Genomic DNA, 18,015 nt, shown 5'->3' on the forward strand with positions numbered 1-18,015 from the left:
AACCTCCTTGAAAATGCTTACTTCATTTAAACCCCTATCCTCCTGGGAGGCATGACCCTGGACATCAGCAGAGAGTAGGACGAAATTCTGTTTCTTGTTTCTTTTGTCTCTCACTTTAACTCCCCTTCCCCCTGGGAGTTAGGGGATTGGCAATCGTGTACTTTCCTTGCCATTCTTGTAATTTCCAGAGGGATTTGGGAACTGTGGGCATCAGAGGAGGAACAAACTGGAGTACAGGTGAGTGACTGGTGTAACAGCGGAAACATGGCCTAGCAGTTGGGCCTTGACTTTTCCTATATGAGTCGGGCACAGGCTCATTTACATATGGTTGCTCCCTGTCAAGAGTGTTAGAATGAGCAAGTAAAGATGGAGTGGAATGTGACTCCAATTGGTCTGAGTCTGTGCAGACTTCTAAGTTCTCATGTTTCAGGGCATGTCTCTGCATCCACCGCACAGAATCAATAAATCAGTCTTCCATCTTTAGGTGTATGATTTTAATATATATAAGCACATCCTTAGTCAATAACCCCCTAGACAACTTATGATGACATACCTGACCCAATTTCAATTAATTTTATTGTACAGTTAATTAAAACTTAAACAAACAAGCATCACAATGGTAAATGATTAGAGCAGCAAATAAAACCGAAAAGACCAGTATAATAACGAACAGTACAATAAAGTTCAAGGTGCTAAAGCAATGTTGTGATAAATGGCAAGTATAAAAAGCCGCAGTTCGCTAATCGAAGCAAAGTATAAAACGTGCCAGTGCCAGCGACAGGTCGCCCCAAGGTTAAGTGGCAGCTACCCAGAAGTGTGCCACGCAGATATCCACTTGGGGGCCGCAAATATAAAAGGGTGCCGCAGAGTACCCAAAGAGTGCCTTAGATGTTATAATGGTACTGTGGCTGTAGGGATCAGATTTTAGGTATCTGGTTTTTGCCGCACAATAGAATTTGCGAGCCCAGTTTAGCCGACGCCATCAGAAGGAACTTAACGGTTTTAATGTTCAGTATTGTTGTATTGACAGAATTCAGACTAGCTGTTACTGCCTGACGGAAGGTTCAAACTCCTAGACGAACAAAATCGATACAAGGATGATTTTTATTTGCTGCACCAAGAAGGGGCAGATGCATAAGATATGAATGATGTTTTTTTTTTTCAGTCCGCAGCCCCTGAACATGGCTGAGGGCTGGCAGGTGAATCGGAGCACAGAATACATCGCATGCCTTTACAGAGTGCATGACAAAAGCTCTGGCCCTGATATAAATTGTAGTGTTCATCCCTGACAGACAACAACCCTGGCAGCACAAGGCAATACATGGAAAGACACAAATGCCTAGGCAACCAAGCTTAATTGATCAACGCTGCCATACAGATGCCAACCTCACTAACTTCTTGTACATTTCAGCTGGCGCACCAGGTCACCATAGCACAATGAAGACAGAGGCCAGGCTCGGGTAAAAGGGCTGGTTCCCTCACCTCAATGGACAAAGATGACCTCATCAACGGGTGCAGCCTTTGTCAAGTGTTTGGGTGTCATGATGAACTAGCCTTGCACTTGGATCCAACAGGCTGTACGCTGAAACCAATATATTAGGATTCACAAGCAGTACATTTCGTGAGCGAGCCAACCTAGTACATATATGAGCCAGTACAATAAATATTTGCTCTAATGTGTCACTCATGACAAGCAGTATACATGTAGATCGATGTGCTTGGAGCACATTACGAAAGCCAAGCAATAGATTATGTATAATGACCAATAAGTTACACATGTATGCAAACCTCAATGTTATGCATTTAAGCACATACATTATGTGGGCAAACCACTGTAGCATTGCGTGCAAAACAAAACTCTGTGCAAACATATCATTAGATCACTCAAAACAGGATTTACTTTAAATCCACAAATGCATTAAATAGACACTGACTTATGCTGCAAAACACCAGCATAGTATGAGCATAAACCGATATGTTTTGCTTATAAACCACACACCTTAAACCATATGCTTTCTTACGTAAACAAGTGTGCTTAATAAGTGTACAAATATAGTATATCTGTGTATTCACCAACATATTGATTCCACAAACCAGTGTTATTCTCTACAAACCAGCATATTATATACAAACTAAGAAGACTTGTGCGATCCAATGCCTTATGCACAAAACACATTTAATATGTTTCATATATAAACCAATGTGATTGCATGGTGAGCCGCTGTGGCTGCTGTAAACCAATGAGTGACAAATGAGGCAATTGAATTTTGTCTTGTTTGGCACCTTACAGAGAACAATAGTGGTCTGACTTACAGACAGTGCTTGGAGAGACGAACAGCTTCTACAAAATTGGAGACATCCGAGGAGCTTCTGATAGTTCAGTTGTTGGGCATGAATTTCAAGAAATGAGCCGCGGCTCTCAGTCTAGCATCATAATGTACAACTACAGAGGTGAGGAAGGTGCTCAGTGTGGGAGGAGTAAAGGTTTTGAGGGTTCTTCTGCTGTAAGCGGTATGGAGAGAAACAGGATGTGGAGCAGAAGGTTCTACCATAGCTTAAGGATCTCAGTGATAAGATATATGCCTCTTGTGTCTTTGAATTGTGAAGAGTAAGGTTAAGGGTCTAATTTAGATATCTAAGGATGATTTACTCTGTCACATATCCCGTCTGCCGAAATCCAAATCTCATAAAATATAATGGAATTTATATTTCATCGGACAGGATATCCTTCACCGTTGTGACAGAGTAACTCGTCCGCCGAGATCTAAATCAGGCTTTCAGAGCCAAGGGTGGGGGTAGATGAATGTTTACTGTAGCTATGAGTCTATGTTTGTTAACCATTCTTACATCATGTGAAGATTTTAAATCTTACTCTTGACCTTAAAGACCTGTGGACAATGTAGAGTTGGATATGCCATGGTATTTCCATCAGAGGCATACAGAGAACCTGGCTGGTGCATTTTGAATCTTTGTAGCACATCCACCTGGTAGTCAAAGGGACAGCATTCCAGTGACTAGCGGAGTCATGTTTAGAACTGACTATATAGGGTAATTTTGGATGGAACAATACAGATTCATGGCAACCATCAAAAGAACTGTCTTCTTGAATACCACATTGATATTTACCTACCCTCTACCAACAAGATACCGAGATTCAAGTCACTAACCAAATGGCAATATGAATATCCAGACTCAAGTCACAACTGTAATTGCAACTATTTTCTTTCTTTATAGGATTGCCAAAGCGGAGGAACTCCCGTTTGAAGAGAGATCTCTGGACCTCGTCACTGCTTCAGTAGCTGCACATTGGTTTGACCTAGACAAGTTCTCTGAGGAAGTAAATCGTGTCCTCAAACCAAGTGGCTGTCTGGCAATGTATTGTCTAGACTTACAATTCAGTCTTGTCTATAAAGATTGCTCTGAAAAGCTAACGGATGTATTCAATGAGGTGAGAATAATGTATTTTAAGCATGCCATATACCAACCTAAGTCTCTCATTCTGAGTGGCCCAATGAGTCCCAATATGTGTAGCTGTAGCCGTTTTAACAGAATTATGAGTTTTCTGTGTTTTTATCACATTTGGTGCATACTGTAATAACAACTGCATTCCTTATTACATTTTGTCAGGGAAATCGAGAAGAAATTTAAAGTGAGAAAAATGCCTTGGAAAACCCAGTCTATATGAAATTGATGCAATAAGCACCAACATATGTTTTTACCAGATTGGGTTTTGGGGCAGCAGATGGGAGGGAGGTCTAGCCCCTGGGGTGATAGGGCGAATGGTACAGCTCAGCAGGCGCAACCCGTGCAGGTAAGAGCGGTGAGTCGGGGTGAGGGGGAGTCAACAGAGGATGCTGAGGTAAACTTAAATTAAAAACAAAGACCACTAACCTTGCCCTCACTGCATCAGCAAATTGGCGAGTGGTTTTCGTGTTTTTATTTAAGTTGACCTCATTGTAGCCTGTCGACTCCCTTCAGCCCACCCTTTTTACCCCACTGCTCTTACCTGCACATGCAGCACCTTCAGCCCAGGCTCAGGTGAGCTATTTGTGGGCTCCTTTTGGGCTTCAGCGTGGGGTTGTTATGGCCCGAGTACATGTTGAGCAATTTGCTGTCTTCTCCCCTCTTTCCCTTTTGTTACTTAGTTAGAGACAGTAAAATGTTCCCTATTCTTTTTGTGACACGTAGGTGGGTTAGTTAATCGGCCTCGTGATGATAGGCGACCGTGTGCACACAGCCATTTGGTTGTTGTTAGAGAAGGCCAGGAGATTGGACTTGGTTGCATTGGGCACTCACAACGAGGTGCGCCCAGCCCGGCGTTCGGCAAATGGGGTTGCTGCAGCGGTTCTGGCATGCTGGCCACCTCATGACAAACTGAGATCCAACAGTGTGCAGGTAGGGGCTACTCCGATGCTCGGAGAGTGGCCCCAACTTTGTGTGTGGCTCACACTCCACTTGCAGTGCGGTGCCGCAGGCCGCAATGACTTTTGTTGAGGGTAGGGAGGGGCGGGGCTAAGGGAGAGCCAGCAGCACCATTCCCAGTGCCAGCGATCCTGTGGTGACGTACATGGGCCGATTGAGGCCACCTCAGCAGGACAAAAGAAGAGGAGCACAACGTAGGAAAGGACAGAGGCAGAAGTAGGGAAACCACAAGAGGTTGGTGGGATGGCAGGCAGTGTCTAATTGACTTAGAACACTTTGATTTCTGTCTGGCCCAAAACCCATACCAGGAAAACACCAAGGGTTTAAGCTAAGGGGTTTACTGGGGGTTCAAGCTGGGTTATGAGTACCGAGGGTGCGCAGGTGGGCACATAATTTGAAGTTGGCGAAGTCCTATAAACAGGTGGTAGCCGTTAACCTGCAATAAGAAATTTACGAAGGGAGGATGACGGCGCCTTTCGACGAATGGCCAATGCATGACTTGATTGTGTCACCAATTGGGGTGTTCCACAAGAAAGAAAAGGGTCAGTTTAGGCTCATCCAGCACCTGTCCTGGCCGAAGGTACATTTACTGAATGACTTCATACCAGAAGAGGTAGCCTCACTGTGATGTTCTTCAGTGGACGTAGCCATGGCAAAGGTGGAACAGGTAGGAAGGATGGTGCACATGGCCAAATGCGACATAAAGTCTGCCCGTGCACCCGGAGGATTTTGAATTACTGGCAATACAGTTTGAAGGACAGTGGTACGTGAACAAGGCCCTGCCCATGGGGTGCTCCATTTCATGTGCCCTGTTTGAACACTTCAGCTCTTTTCTTCAATAAGTTTTCATTCAAAACACTGGTCAGTATACACTGACTCACTACCTCGATGACTTCGTTTTTGTGGGCCCTCCCGGTTTGACGGACTGCCAACACCAGTTGATACAGTTCCAGGACCTCATGGGTGACCTGGGTGTGCCCCTTGCACGAAAAAGGTAGTTGGGCCCAGCATGACTCTATCGTTTCTGAGTATTGAATTGCATTCAACAGCAATGAAGGTCCATTTACTGCTTTTGCTGAACACTAAGCTGGGCAGAGACAAAATAACTGTTAAAGAGGTGCAGGTCTTGCTCGGACACCTGCACTTTGCTTGCAGAGTAGTCAGTGCAGGCAGGACAGTTTGCAGACAACTCAGGCTGTCTCTAATAGGTCAGTCTCAAACTCATCACAATGTATGGCTTTCAGCGGGTGCGAAAGAGGATTTGCACATGTGACACAGGTTCCTAGATGACTTCAATGGTATCCTAATGGGGGTTCCAAAGCAATGGAATGTGCAGATTTATTCTGACAGAGCAGGTGGACTGGGTTTTGGTTTGTAGTGGCAGGGCAGGTGGTGCGCGGAGGAATGGCCAGCCATTGGAATCACGGACGGCAGAGCATTGCTTTTCTTGAATTCTTTTCCCTGATTGTGGCAGTGATGCTGTGGGGCCAAGACCTGGCCCACCACAAGGATCTCTTTTGGATCGATAACATGGCCGTGGTGTTCACTGTCAACAGATAATCTGTCGGGAACGCATAGGTCCTTAAGTTCCTGCTGTGTCTCATTTGCAGTAGGAGGGGTTCATGGGCTTGTCACAGAAGCTGACAGGTTCAGGATGCCTATACCATTGGGATTGTGGAAGATAGGAGAAAAGTGATGCTCCAGTTGGTAGTATGGTCTTTGACAGAGTCTACCCGGAGTTATATGTGCAGGCATGGGAATAATTCATCCACAATGGGGCTCTGGGGAGGCCGGCAGGCTGGAGTAGGGAGGAAGACATGATACAATTCATACTGACGATGATTGGAAAGGGTCTATCTCGGCTGACAATCAGAGGAAAGCTAAAAGAGATCGCATTGATGGGTAAGCTGTGCTGGGGTTAAGCTCCCTCCGTGGGGGAACTGGGACACAGGGAAGCTGGAGGGTTGGGAAAGGGAAAGAGGCATGATGGTAGGATAGGAAGAGAAGGCCACTAATGAGGGGATTGTTTGGGAAAGATTTGGAATCTTCGCCAGCTGTTCGCAATGGGGCAAATGAGACCACCTTGTTCTCCACATTGATGTCATGGATGTTTTTCGGGTTTTGCAGTAGCTGGGTGGAAAGGGAGCATTTAGGATTCAGTGGGATGGGTCTCCAGCATTTCAGAGTGAGTGGAACACGTCCACAATTGATCAGAGATCCCAAGGGAAGATTGTGGTGCTACAAAGGTGCCCTGTTCAAGGGCTGTGTCCGTTCTGTGAGGTGACCGATTGCAGGGTATTTTGGGGACACATTTCTGCCAAGCTAGTGGGGCACAGGTGACATATCTTCAGCTATTGGCAGTATTGCTCAAGACCCTGATGCATGTTGGGGAGGATCCAAGGGCATTGGTAACTCACTCCTTCAGGGTTGGGGTAGCCACTAAGGCGGCAAGACGGGGTGGAGCGGGGACAAGATCATGAGTTTGTGAAAGTGGTCTTTGGATTGCTGTCACTGCTATGTGCATTTGAGGTGGGGACAGGGTTGTTGATTGTCATGAGGTATTTTTCATGCCATTCACATGTCTTGTTTTTTCAGAGTACTATGGCAGGCCTGGAGTTGTTGATCTGGATTATAAGACAGTCATTTATAAAATGGGTGGAGAAGCATGAAGCTCAGAGAGCTCATGGAGCAAATTTGGGCCTTGACCACAGACTTTTTACTGTGGAGGGGGTATGAGATCAAATTTTTCTATTTTATATTTTTAAATGGCTTGTTGAAACAGCAGAGATGTTCACAGTGGTTTGTTGCTTTGCCTCAGGTAGATTGAACTGGTGTTGTGCAAGGGGTTAGCATTACTCAAAGAGATGAAAAGGGACCTGAAGGACATAAAGCGCCAGTGGCTAGGGTGTCATGTCATCTGGAGGGATTTCGTTCCGTGGATGGACTGAAGGGGTGTTAGGCATCCCTCAGCAATTGACATGGCTAGGAGGAAGATAAATAAAGAGATCCAATCATTTTTCAGGGAGTAAGGTTTCCTCAGATTGGAGCACCCAATCAATCAGTCAATAAAGGAATTATAAGTGCGCTACTCACCCATGAGGGGCTCAAGGCGCTGTACCAGGCCTGAGATATGACATGGTTGAGTTTATTTGCAGGGATGGGGTGCATTTGTCTGGAATGGGATGGAAATGCAGCTCATACAGAAAAAGAAAGTCTTAGATAAGGCGTTGAACTAATGCAGAAGAAAGGAGGGATCCTATTTAGAGGGATCTGAAAATCATACAGGCTTTACTGAGTGGCGGTGGGTCGTCAAGTTGGCATGATTCTAGAGCAAGGTTATTGTCTGTAACCATAAGTGAGTAGGAAAATTGGCGGGTGTCAACCAAAAGTTAAACCTGGCTAAAACAAGAAAATAAAAGGATATGCTGTAGGAATTGACTCCATGGTTTGTGCTGTCCCCTTTCACCCAAACCGCAAATTATCAGCTATTATACTGGGCCACTCGTAATGCCATTGGTATCGAGGGCCTAAGGAAGTTTTAGAGAGTTGGCGGGCATGGAACTTTATCAAAAATGTGTGGATGTCCCATGCACCATATTACAAGCCCATATTAGTCAATGCCACTGTAAATCTGGGCACCACTTTTTGAAGGTGTACTCTGTCTGCCAAATTCTAAGTAAGGCGTACACCACTCCTTACCTGCATTTTGTTATCACTGATGGGATGGCTAACCGAAGTTGATTATAAGTAATGCAGATGGCTGTCCGAATCAGTTGAAATATCTGGGGAAAATTCAGGCAGCAATTAGGAATAATCCAAGGAGTCAGATTAGTAAAATCTGAAATCATGTTATTCCCCATTCATAATTGAGGCCACTGCATATCCTGTGCCATTTCTAATTTTCAGTCAACTTCTTTCTCCAAAGCTTATTTCTATTTTTACCTTTTAGAGACAACAGCGGTATTCCCCCATCAGAATTATGGATGTCCTGATGTACGGTTAGAGGCTCTCTACAAATTCACATAACATAACAAAACATTTCTGATAGATACATCTGCCATGTGGATTCCTCACCTTGTGAATATCCCCTTGCGTCAGCAACATTCGGAAATTCTTTTCGTACCCTCGCGCCGACGTGGAATCGGACGTCATAGAGACACGACATCGCTCGCGACTCCGCTGACGTCACCGACGCCTATAATAGGCCCACGCCGGCGTGATGACATCAGTTCCCTTTTTTCCGCGTCATCGACGCTAACGGTTATCGGGAATCTCTGTAGCCAACTGGTACTTTGTTGCCTTTTTTGTTTCTATTTTCTGCTTCTTTGTATCCTGTCTCTTCGAAAATGTCAACAAAGAAGACCGGCTTCAAGCCCTGCAGAGAATGCGGCAAAATGATGTCGATTACCGACCTGCACGATGACTGCATCTGGTGCTTGAGCTCCGCCCACAACGTCGATAGTTGTTCCTCTTGTCGAAAGATGAACCCGAAAGCTCTGAGGGAAAGAGAGGTCTCGTTCACGTAGAGAAAGATCGAGGTCGAGGTCTAGAAGATCTCGAGAGGAGTCGTCTTCGAGGTCGGCTTCGGATCATACTTCGAAGTCGAAGAAGAAACATAAGAAGAGGAGACATGAATCCCGACGTCGTTCTAGTAAGGAGTCGGATTCGAGATCGAAGTCACCGAAGAAGGTACGTTCTAAGGTGGTTACTCTGGATGTCTCTGAACCAGAAGGTGAGGCCTCACCTTCAGAGTCGCGTGTTCAGCCACCGACTCCGGCTCCGAATCCGTCTCCGGCGCCGTCCTCGGCCCGTGACGAAGAAGAGGTTCAAGTGGATGTGGATTCCGCGCCTACCGAAGAGCCGAATCCGATTCCTCCACAAGACCAACCTGAGGGTTTCCAACCTCCATTTCCAACCCCAGGACAAGATCCATCTGCATTTCTTAATGCTATGTATGGTGTCTTTTCAAGGGCATGGTACCCCTCTGGTGCACCTTCTGGTCCCATGGGTCCGCTGGCTTTCAATCTAGGAGTCCCTCACTCCTATCCTCCTGCACCTTTTATGCCTTATATGCCAGCCCCGACGCCACCTTGGCAATTTCCGGCTCCACCGAGGCCGTCGACGCCGATTCCGACGTCACCCGCTCCAGAGCGACCTCGAGAACATCCGACTAAGCCTTAGGATTCGATACCGACGTCGATCCCGACTCCGTCGGAGCCGTTGGTGGATCCGACTGCAAGACGTGTGAAGGAGAGGTCCAGAAGGGAAGCACAACACCTTTTGGAGGAAAGAAGATATATAGAATCTCATCCTGATATAAAAGAAGGCGAATGGGATGAAGATAGTTTTGATGAGCTAGCTGATGCTAGTAGTCTTGATTTCTCCCCAGAGTGGGAATTACCTTCAAGCTCTGATGCACCTTCTAAGAATGTCCAACCTTACCATATCGTTATGAGGAAGGCGGCAGATCTTCTTAAATTAACTTTACCTACAGTGGAGTTTAAGTCCAATCTTCTGACTGAGGTTTTGCATTCTCCAAGTTCTGTAATAGAACCGTTACTTCCATTTAATGACGCCTTGACAGAGCCCATTTTGGAAGTCTGGAAGAAGCCACTGTCAAATCCTGCGGTTTCCAAAAGTGTGGCAAGGAGATACAGGGTTGCACCCGAAGACCCTGCTTTTTTTACTTCTCATCCTTCACCAGAGAGCTTAGTCATTCAAGCTGCTTGCTCTAAAAAGAATGTAAGTGCCTTTCCCCAAGTTCCTTATGAAAAGGAGGCAAAGAAACAAGATCTGGTGGCTAAAAAGACTTTCTCCTCTGCAAGCATGGCTTTGAAGTCAACTAATGCCACTTGTCTGATGGGGAGATATGTACATGCCCTTATGGATTCTTTGCGTGTTCTAACTCCTAAAGTTCCTCATGCTAGCAGAAAAGAATTTGAGGAAGTGATCTCAGATGCACAAGCAGCAGCTCGCCAAGTTATACAAAGTGGTCTGGACACTGCAGACTCTGTGGCACGTATCATGGGTACTGCTGTCCCACTAGAAGAGCTGCTTGGTTGAAATCCTCGGACTTTTCAGCGGATGTTCAGGCGACCTTGTTGGATCTTCCTTTTGATGGGTCTGGCCTCTTTGGGAAGAAGGCTGATACAGCTCTTGAGAGATTTAAAGATAGTAGGGCAACTGCTAAATCTTTGGGTCTTCAAATAAGGAGCTCTTCAACCAACAAGAGATTCAGGGGTTTTGGTCGCTCTTCCTTTCCGAATTACCGACAAGGTCAACAGCAACAACAACAACAGCAGCAGCAGCAAAATTCCATGTACAGGTCGTACAGATGAAAGCAAAGATCGCGTCCTCGTGGACGTCAGGCCTCTTCCTCTTCCACTTCCTCTAATCCCCCTGCCTCAGAAAAGTAGTCCTAGATCCGCCATTCAGGATAATGTGGGTCCGGTGGGGGGTCGGCTTACCCGTTTTCTACAAGATTGGGAATCGGTTACATCAGATCTTTGGGTTCTCAATCTTGTAGAGAATGGGTATGCCCTTCCCTTTCGGGAATTCCCTCCCAATTACCCGCCTTGCCAAGGTTTTTGCACCGAGGAGCATTTGTTACTTCTGCAGGAAGAAGTTCAGACTCTTTTAAGAAAGGGTGCGATAGAGGTGGTCCCAGAGCAGGAAAGGGGTCAGGGATGCTACTCCCGGTATTTCCTGATTCCCAAAAAGGATGGCAGACTTCGTCCAATCCTGGATCTCAGGATCCTGAATTTTTATGTGAAGCAAGAGAAATTCAAGATGCTCACCCTTGCTCAGGTTCTTGGGGCGCTGCTGGAAGAAGACTGGATGGTGTCGCTCGACTTGCAGGATGCGTACTTTCACCTCCCCATCCTGAAGTTGCACAGGAAGCATCTCCGTTTTACGGTGGGATCGCAGCACTATCAGTTTGCGGTCCTTCCGTTTGGGCTTACTACTGCGCCTCGAGTCTTCACCAAGGTGATGGCAGTGGTGGCGGCACATCTCAGAAGGTCGGGGATTCCTGTGTTCCCTTATTTGGACGACTGGCTGATCAAAGCAGAGTCGTAGGAGAGAGTGCTCCATCATCTGCGAGAGACAACCCAGTTGTGGTACAGGTTGGGTTTTTCGATAAATGTGCCCAAATCTCACCTGGTGCCCTCCCAGCGCAACCTGTTCATAGGTGCTGTACTGGACACAACTGTATGTCGTGCATTCCCTCCTCCTCAAAGGATTCGCGACATACAGGAAATGATTCCTTTATTTTACAATGGAGCGGTCGTTCCAGTCCTGAAGGTCCTTCGCCTGCTCGGTCTGATGGCTTCATGTATTCTGTTGGTCAACCATGCACGCTGGCACATGAGGGCGCTCCAGTGGTGCCTCCGCAGGCAGTGGTATCAGCACAACGGAGATCCCAGGGAGTCAGTGAGGATCTCCAGAGAAGCTGCGGCAGATCTGTCTTGGTGGGGCGTGGAAGGCAACCTGTCTCAGGGGAAGCCTTTTCAGTTGCCTCATGCGGTGGCCACAGTGATAACGGATGCATCCACTCTAGGGTGGGGTGCTCATCTGGGGGATCTGGAGAGCAAGGGTCTTTGGTCTCCAGAGGAAAGGTTGCTTCATATCAACCTTCTAGAATTGCGGGCGATACGTTTGGGGCTCAAGGCCTTCCTCCCTTCCCTTCGTGGTCGTTCAGTCCAGGTCCTGACGGACAACACGACCGCCATGTGGTACATCAACAAACAGGGAGGAGTGGGGTCCCAGTGTCTCTGCAGAGAGGCTCTGCGTCTCTGGTCCTGGGTTCAGGGCCATCAGATTTGTCTGATGGCAAATCATCTGGCCGGAGTTCTGAACGTTCGTGCAGACAGTCTCAGTCGGCAGTTCTCTGCCGACCACTAGTGGAGGCTTCACCCGGAGGTGGTTCATGACATCTTTCAGATGTGGGGGACTCCTCGGGTGGACCTGTTCTCCACTCGCGAGAATGCTCACTGCCTTCCATTCTGCAGTCTCCAGTATCCAATGCAAGGAGCCTTGGGGGACGTGTTTCAGTTGAGTTGGGGAAATCAACTCCTTTACGCGTTTCCTCCCATACCTTTGATTCCTCGGGTTCTGAGGAAGATTCGCCAAGACCGGGTCCAAGTCATATTGGTTGCCCCGGACTGGCCAAGAAGGGTGTGGTATACAGATCTTCTCCACCTCTCCTCTCACCCGCCGCTCCGTCTCCCTCTCAGGGCAGACCTCCTCTCTCAGATGGAGGGGCAGGTTCTACACCCCCACCTCCAGACATTACACCTTCATGCCTGGAGATTGAACGGGGCAACCTGAATTCCTTTTCCCTCCCGCCTGACGTTGTGGATGTCATCTTGTCAGCAAGGCGTGACTCCACTAAGCCCATCTATTCTTATAGATGGTCAAAATTTGTCACGTGGTGTGGGGATAAATCTGTTGACCCTTTGAGAGCCCATGAGTGGAGTAGTGTGGCTCACTGGTTAGAGGCGGCAGACCCGGGAGCAGAAGTCAGCCCGGGACCAGGGTTCAATTCCCGACGTGGCAGGGTTGTGGACTTGGGTCAGCGGACTCGATAATTCTCGCTTCGGTGCTTACTCTAATCAGGGGTTCCACTCGGCAACTCTGGGCATTAGCTTGCCTAATCTCCACAACGGCCCCATCAACTCCGGGGATGCCTGGCTCCACCTTGGGGACTCCCAGCAGGGACCATCCCACAGGGAAAGCCAGGACGGGTTCCCCAGAGTTATACAGCGCCAGGAAACCTAGTACGGGTAGCAGTGCGCTTTACAAGCACAAATACATACATACATACATACATTTGTCTGAAGTTCTCCAGTTTGCCCTCTCTCTGGTGCAGCAAGGGCTTACTGTTGCCACAGTTAAGGACTATCTTTCAGCGCTGTCGGCATTTCTCTGCTTGCCTGACCAGCCATCTCTTTTTAAGTCTCCTGTAGTTTTAAGGTTTTTGAAGGGCCTCACAAATAAGTTCCCTCCTACTCCTTTTATTGTGCCTCAGTGGAACTTAAATCTTGTCTTGACTTTTTTGATGGGTGCTCCTTTTGAGCCTCTTCACAAATGTCCTTTGAGGCTTTTGACTCTTAAGACAGTCTTCCTCGTTGCAATAACCTCGGCAAGAAGGGTAAGTGAGCTTCAAGCTCTTAGTTCCAAGCCCCCTTTCTTGACCATTCATGCTGATCGAATGGTTCTTAGGACCAGGGCTGCTTTTCTTCCAAAGGTGGTTAATCCTTTCCACCTTGGTCAATCCATTACCCTCCCTACCTTTTATCCTCCCCCACACCCTTCTAAGGATGAGGAGAGGTTGCACCGTCTGGACCCCAAAAGGGCGGTGTCCTTTTACTTGGACAGATCTTCCGTTTGGATGACCAGCTCTTCATTGGGTTTGCTGGCTGCAAGAAAGGAAGAGCGGTCCATAAAAGAACCTTGTCGAGATGGATCATCCTTTGTATAAAGATCTGCTACTCTTTGGCCCGTAAGGAACCACCAGAGGGTATAAGAGCTGATTCTACAAGAGCTAAGTCGTCAACCTCTGCATTGGCTAGAGGTGTTCCTGTAGAGGACATTTGTAGAGCGGCAACTTGGTCTTCCCTCCACACTTTCGCGAAGCATTACTGCTTGGATTCCGAGGTGAGGAGGGACGGTCATTTTGCACGCTCTGTCCTCCAGGATTTCCTGGTTTAGAAGAGTGGACACCCTCCTCCGGGAGTGGGGACTGCTGTGGGACTCTATTCACAAGGTGAGGAATCCACACGGCAGAAGTATCTATCAGAAGAACAATTTACTTACCTTCGGTAACGCTTTTTCTGGTAGATACAATATCTGCAGGGTGGATTCCTCACTGACCCACCCGCCTCCCCGTTGTCCACTCTCCTATACCAGAGTTTATGTAATGTGTTTATTTTATTGTCAAGGAGTTGTTTATTTCAAATGTTTTATTGCATTTGCTTCACACTGTGTGTGTTTCCTTGATATTTGTACTGCGTATACTGTGTATATGTCTACTGTCATTGGTCCGTCCGTGTGCCTCGAAGGCACGGAAAAAAGGGCGGAACTGATGTCATCACGCCGGCGTGGGCCTATTATAGGCGTCGGTGACGTCAGCGGAGTCGCGAGCGATGTCGTGTCTCTATGACGTCCGATTCCACGTCGGCGCGAAGCTACGAAAAGAATTTCTGAATGTTGCTGACGCAAGGGGATATTCACAAAGTGAAGAATCCACAGGCAGATATTGTATCTACCAGAAAAAGCGTTACCGAAGGTAAGTAACTTGTTCACCAGGGACATAAGTTATTTCAGGAGGCAATATTAGCTCCAGTTACAATAGGGATTAACATACAGGAATCACTGTTTCAGCAGCAATTCCTTCATGTTTTTTTCCATTTTTGGCTGGATTTTCACCCAAATATTCATAAACAGTGTTTGGGCCCCTCATTACCACACATCTTGTTATTCCGCATGATGCCAGTAATTTCTGTTACAATCTCTATCTGAAATTACAAACCACTTGTAATAAGGCCCCTATTGTGGAGATAATTAGAAAAGTATTAATGAACCCTAGGTGCAAATGTAAATTTCTAAACATAATTTTACAGCTGTAATTACCCCTGTTACACCTCCCTAGAATTCACAATGGAAATTTTAGCAAACGTAAGGCCATTTATGCTAGCAGAGGTCTTTGCCACAAGTGCATCTCCACAGTCAATAATTCCCTCTGAAGGAGAGGGGGCATTCTAAAGTGTGGTTTGACATGGATGTTTTTCAACACCCACAAGCATAGATGTTTGTGGACATTCACAAACCCCTCTATATTTCCCTTCCTCTTTGGAAAGGGTCGGTGATTACTCCTGCACTGGACTATTTTAACAAGTGGCAACTCCTCTTGAACAAAAGGAAAAATAATATGATTATAACTATCGTTATTATCATGTTATTTTTTCTATAGCTGTCAGTGGCTCTCAGGCGGGAGGGGCTGGGCTGGCCAGAGCAGGGATGGAGTGCTGTGCACTCCCAAAGTGCGCATGAACTGTTTGGCTGGCCCTCTTGGGCCGACCAAACAGTTCATGCTTACTTTGCATGTTCCTACCAGGCTGCATTACACAGCCTGGTCAGGAATATGCACAGGTTACCTGTTGCAGTCTGAGTGCGATCCACTTCGCTCAGACCAATCACAACGCTGCAGTGATGCTTTGTGATTGGCTTAGGTGAGATAGTCTGCCGGGAGCTTCCTGTTGCCGGGAGTCTGCAGGAAGTTGACAGAGGACACAGGAGAGGCGGCAGCCGGACGGGCGGCAGGCAGGCAGTTCCAGTTAAGTGTTTTTTTTCCTTCTGTCCTTCGGCCTCTCCTCTGTACTCCACGCCTCAACACCCTGGACAGGTAGCACCCACTACTGATTTTAGCTCCCCTTCCAGGATGGGAAGAACAATGGATCACCCCCTGATTTGCTGCAGGTGTAGGGACTACTTAATGGGAAAAATGGATGACTCCCATATTTACGGCAGATAAAGTGGATATTTTCCCAATTGAAAAAAAGTTTGAAAAATTGTTTATTTGCCCCTTGGAGACTATTTCACCTGTGCTGAGTTCTCTCTATGGATAACTCTGTACAATAAGTACAGGTTCTCAAAAAGAAAGTCGCCTGACCTGTCCTAGTAAGTCTGGAAAGCCAGGCTGGGTACAACTTTCCAGATGTGCTATTGGGAATTTTTCTGAATACCCAAAAATGTTAAATCTGCACTTGCATCTATCTGCACTTTCATGCAGATGTAAATCTGAAGATGTACTACTTTATTTGAGAAAAGGACCCAGTGTGGTTTGCTTGTTGTCAAATTTTGTTTAATATAAGGGTTTTTCTTTTGGATGAAAAACGTGATTTTTTAGAGAATAACTTGTTTTAGTCCCTCCTGGGAGTTGCATCCTATTACTTTCCTTAAAATCCAAATAGCATAAAGTGATGTAAGACATTAGATAGCTAACATTTAGATATATTAATTGTACACTAATGAAAAAACAACATTCAATAAAGATTTACAAAAATTATAAACTATTAGAAGTAAGCAAAATACTTAAAAGTGTCAACTAATAAGCAGCATTTGTTATGATAAGTGTCTGCCTAACTGTATCATGCACTTTCTACCCTTGCAGAGATCTGCTCTAAAAGTTATGCTTACTTCTAGTGAAATACTACACAAACATTTATCAGTCTTTCCTAGTCCGTACACCTGACCATTTTGTGAATTTCATTCTTGTATGTTGTATGTTACTTACCAAAAATATATATTCCACACTGATGATAGCCAAGTAGTTATGATTAGGCCAGACATTCCATTGAAAATGCGTTTTTTGTTTTCTGAATATATTTTGCCCCTTTCAATAAATCTACACAAACATTTGCAATGAAAAAGGGAAGTCGAGTTAGGTTTGGCATGGCAAGGTGTGTGCAGATGCATCAAGCAAGAGCCATAAAAGGGTGGGCAAAAAATGAACACTTCTCATTTAAATCCCATGGAATTCTTTTGGTTTCAGGTACAGAAATATGCTCAGCTGAATTACCCCAAATTTGTTATGAGAACTCTACTAAAAAACACGACCTTACTTTGATATGGTGAAAATCCGTTCAGTACTTTTTTGGCAAATTTTAGCATTAAAATGTTGTATTTAGTACATTCAAAAGGGTTAAGCTATAGATCTATCTATACTATTAATCCTTGGAAGTACTCAAACCCCAGTTCGCAGACCTCTGCAAACCTACAATTTGAAAATAAATATTTTAATTGCATTGGTCAAGTGAGCTTTTTCTATTTTTGGCCAATATTGGACCGCAACATCAAAGCCGGTTTCGTGGAACCAAAGCCCTTGATTGACTGACAGCAACTTTAGGATAAATGTTGCAGTCGAATTAAGGAATGTTGAGATTCGATCCCCAAGTACTGAAAAAAAAATGTCCAGAAGATGGTAGCCTCCATTCATCCTCCTGCTCCTTAGGGGGGACTCAAAGACCCCCCTGGCCCCCCCCCCGATAACTCAAAAATAATTGTTTTAGTTGTGTGGCTTATGGACCTCCAGAGCTGTATTCATGGGGGCCACAAACCATGGCCAAGTGGCAAGAGATTTGTACTCATGATGGACCTTCCGCTAAGACTCCAGAAACAGGTCCTGTATGGGTCCAAGCATACCGCTAAATCCCTGTGCAAGGTCAACAAACTCTTTAAAAATGTATGAAAAAAGGCATGGCTGAATGAAGACTGTACTCAAGGGGTGGGGGTTGGCAACCCACAGGGTGTTGTATGCAGGCTTCTACTCTAACTCTGCTTTTTAACTGACTTTCTAGTGTGTTTTTAAATATACATTAAGGTTTTAAAACCAAAGCTAACTATAAATCACTTTAACTTTTGATTTGTTTATTACATTTTTGAAGCATTTTGTTCAAATACCACATGTAAAGTTCCCTTTCTCATAATTGCCTTAGACAGCCAACCCCCACTATGAGTGTCCTTCTACCACGTACAGCAGGAGTTGAGGTATGGTCTGGCCAAGGATTTGGGTGAAGGGCTTATCCTCAGTTT

General features: G+C 45.9%; 1 protein-coding gene across 1 annotated transcript in view; it reads left to right on the forward strand.

The window, feature by feature from the left end:
* The window catches only part of LOC144824186 (putative methyltransferase DDB_G0268948), an 876,195-nt gene that overhangs the window by 431,644 nt on the left and 426,536 nt on the right, over positions 1-18,015 (forward strand). The window contains exon 5 of the mRNA XM_078683342.1: positions 3,235-3,448. Within this exon, the coding sequence (XP_078539468.1) occupies positions 3,235-3,448 (214 nt within the window). The remainder of the gene's footprint in view (positions 1-3,234; positions 3,449-18,015) is intronic.

This window comes from Lissotriton helveticus, chromosome 3_1 (assembly GCF_964261635.1).
Source record: "Lissotriton helveticus chromosome 3_1, aLisHel1.1, whole genome shotgun sequence".
In the NCBI taxonomy this organism is placed as follows: domain Eukaryota; kingdom Metazoa; phylum Chordata; class Amphibia; order Caudata; family Salamandridae; genus Lissotriton; species Lissotriton helveticus.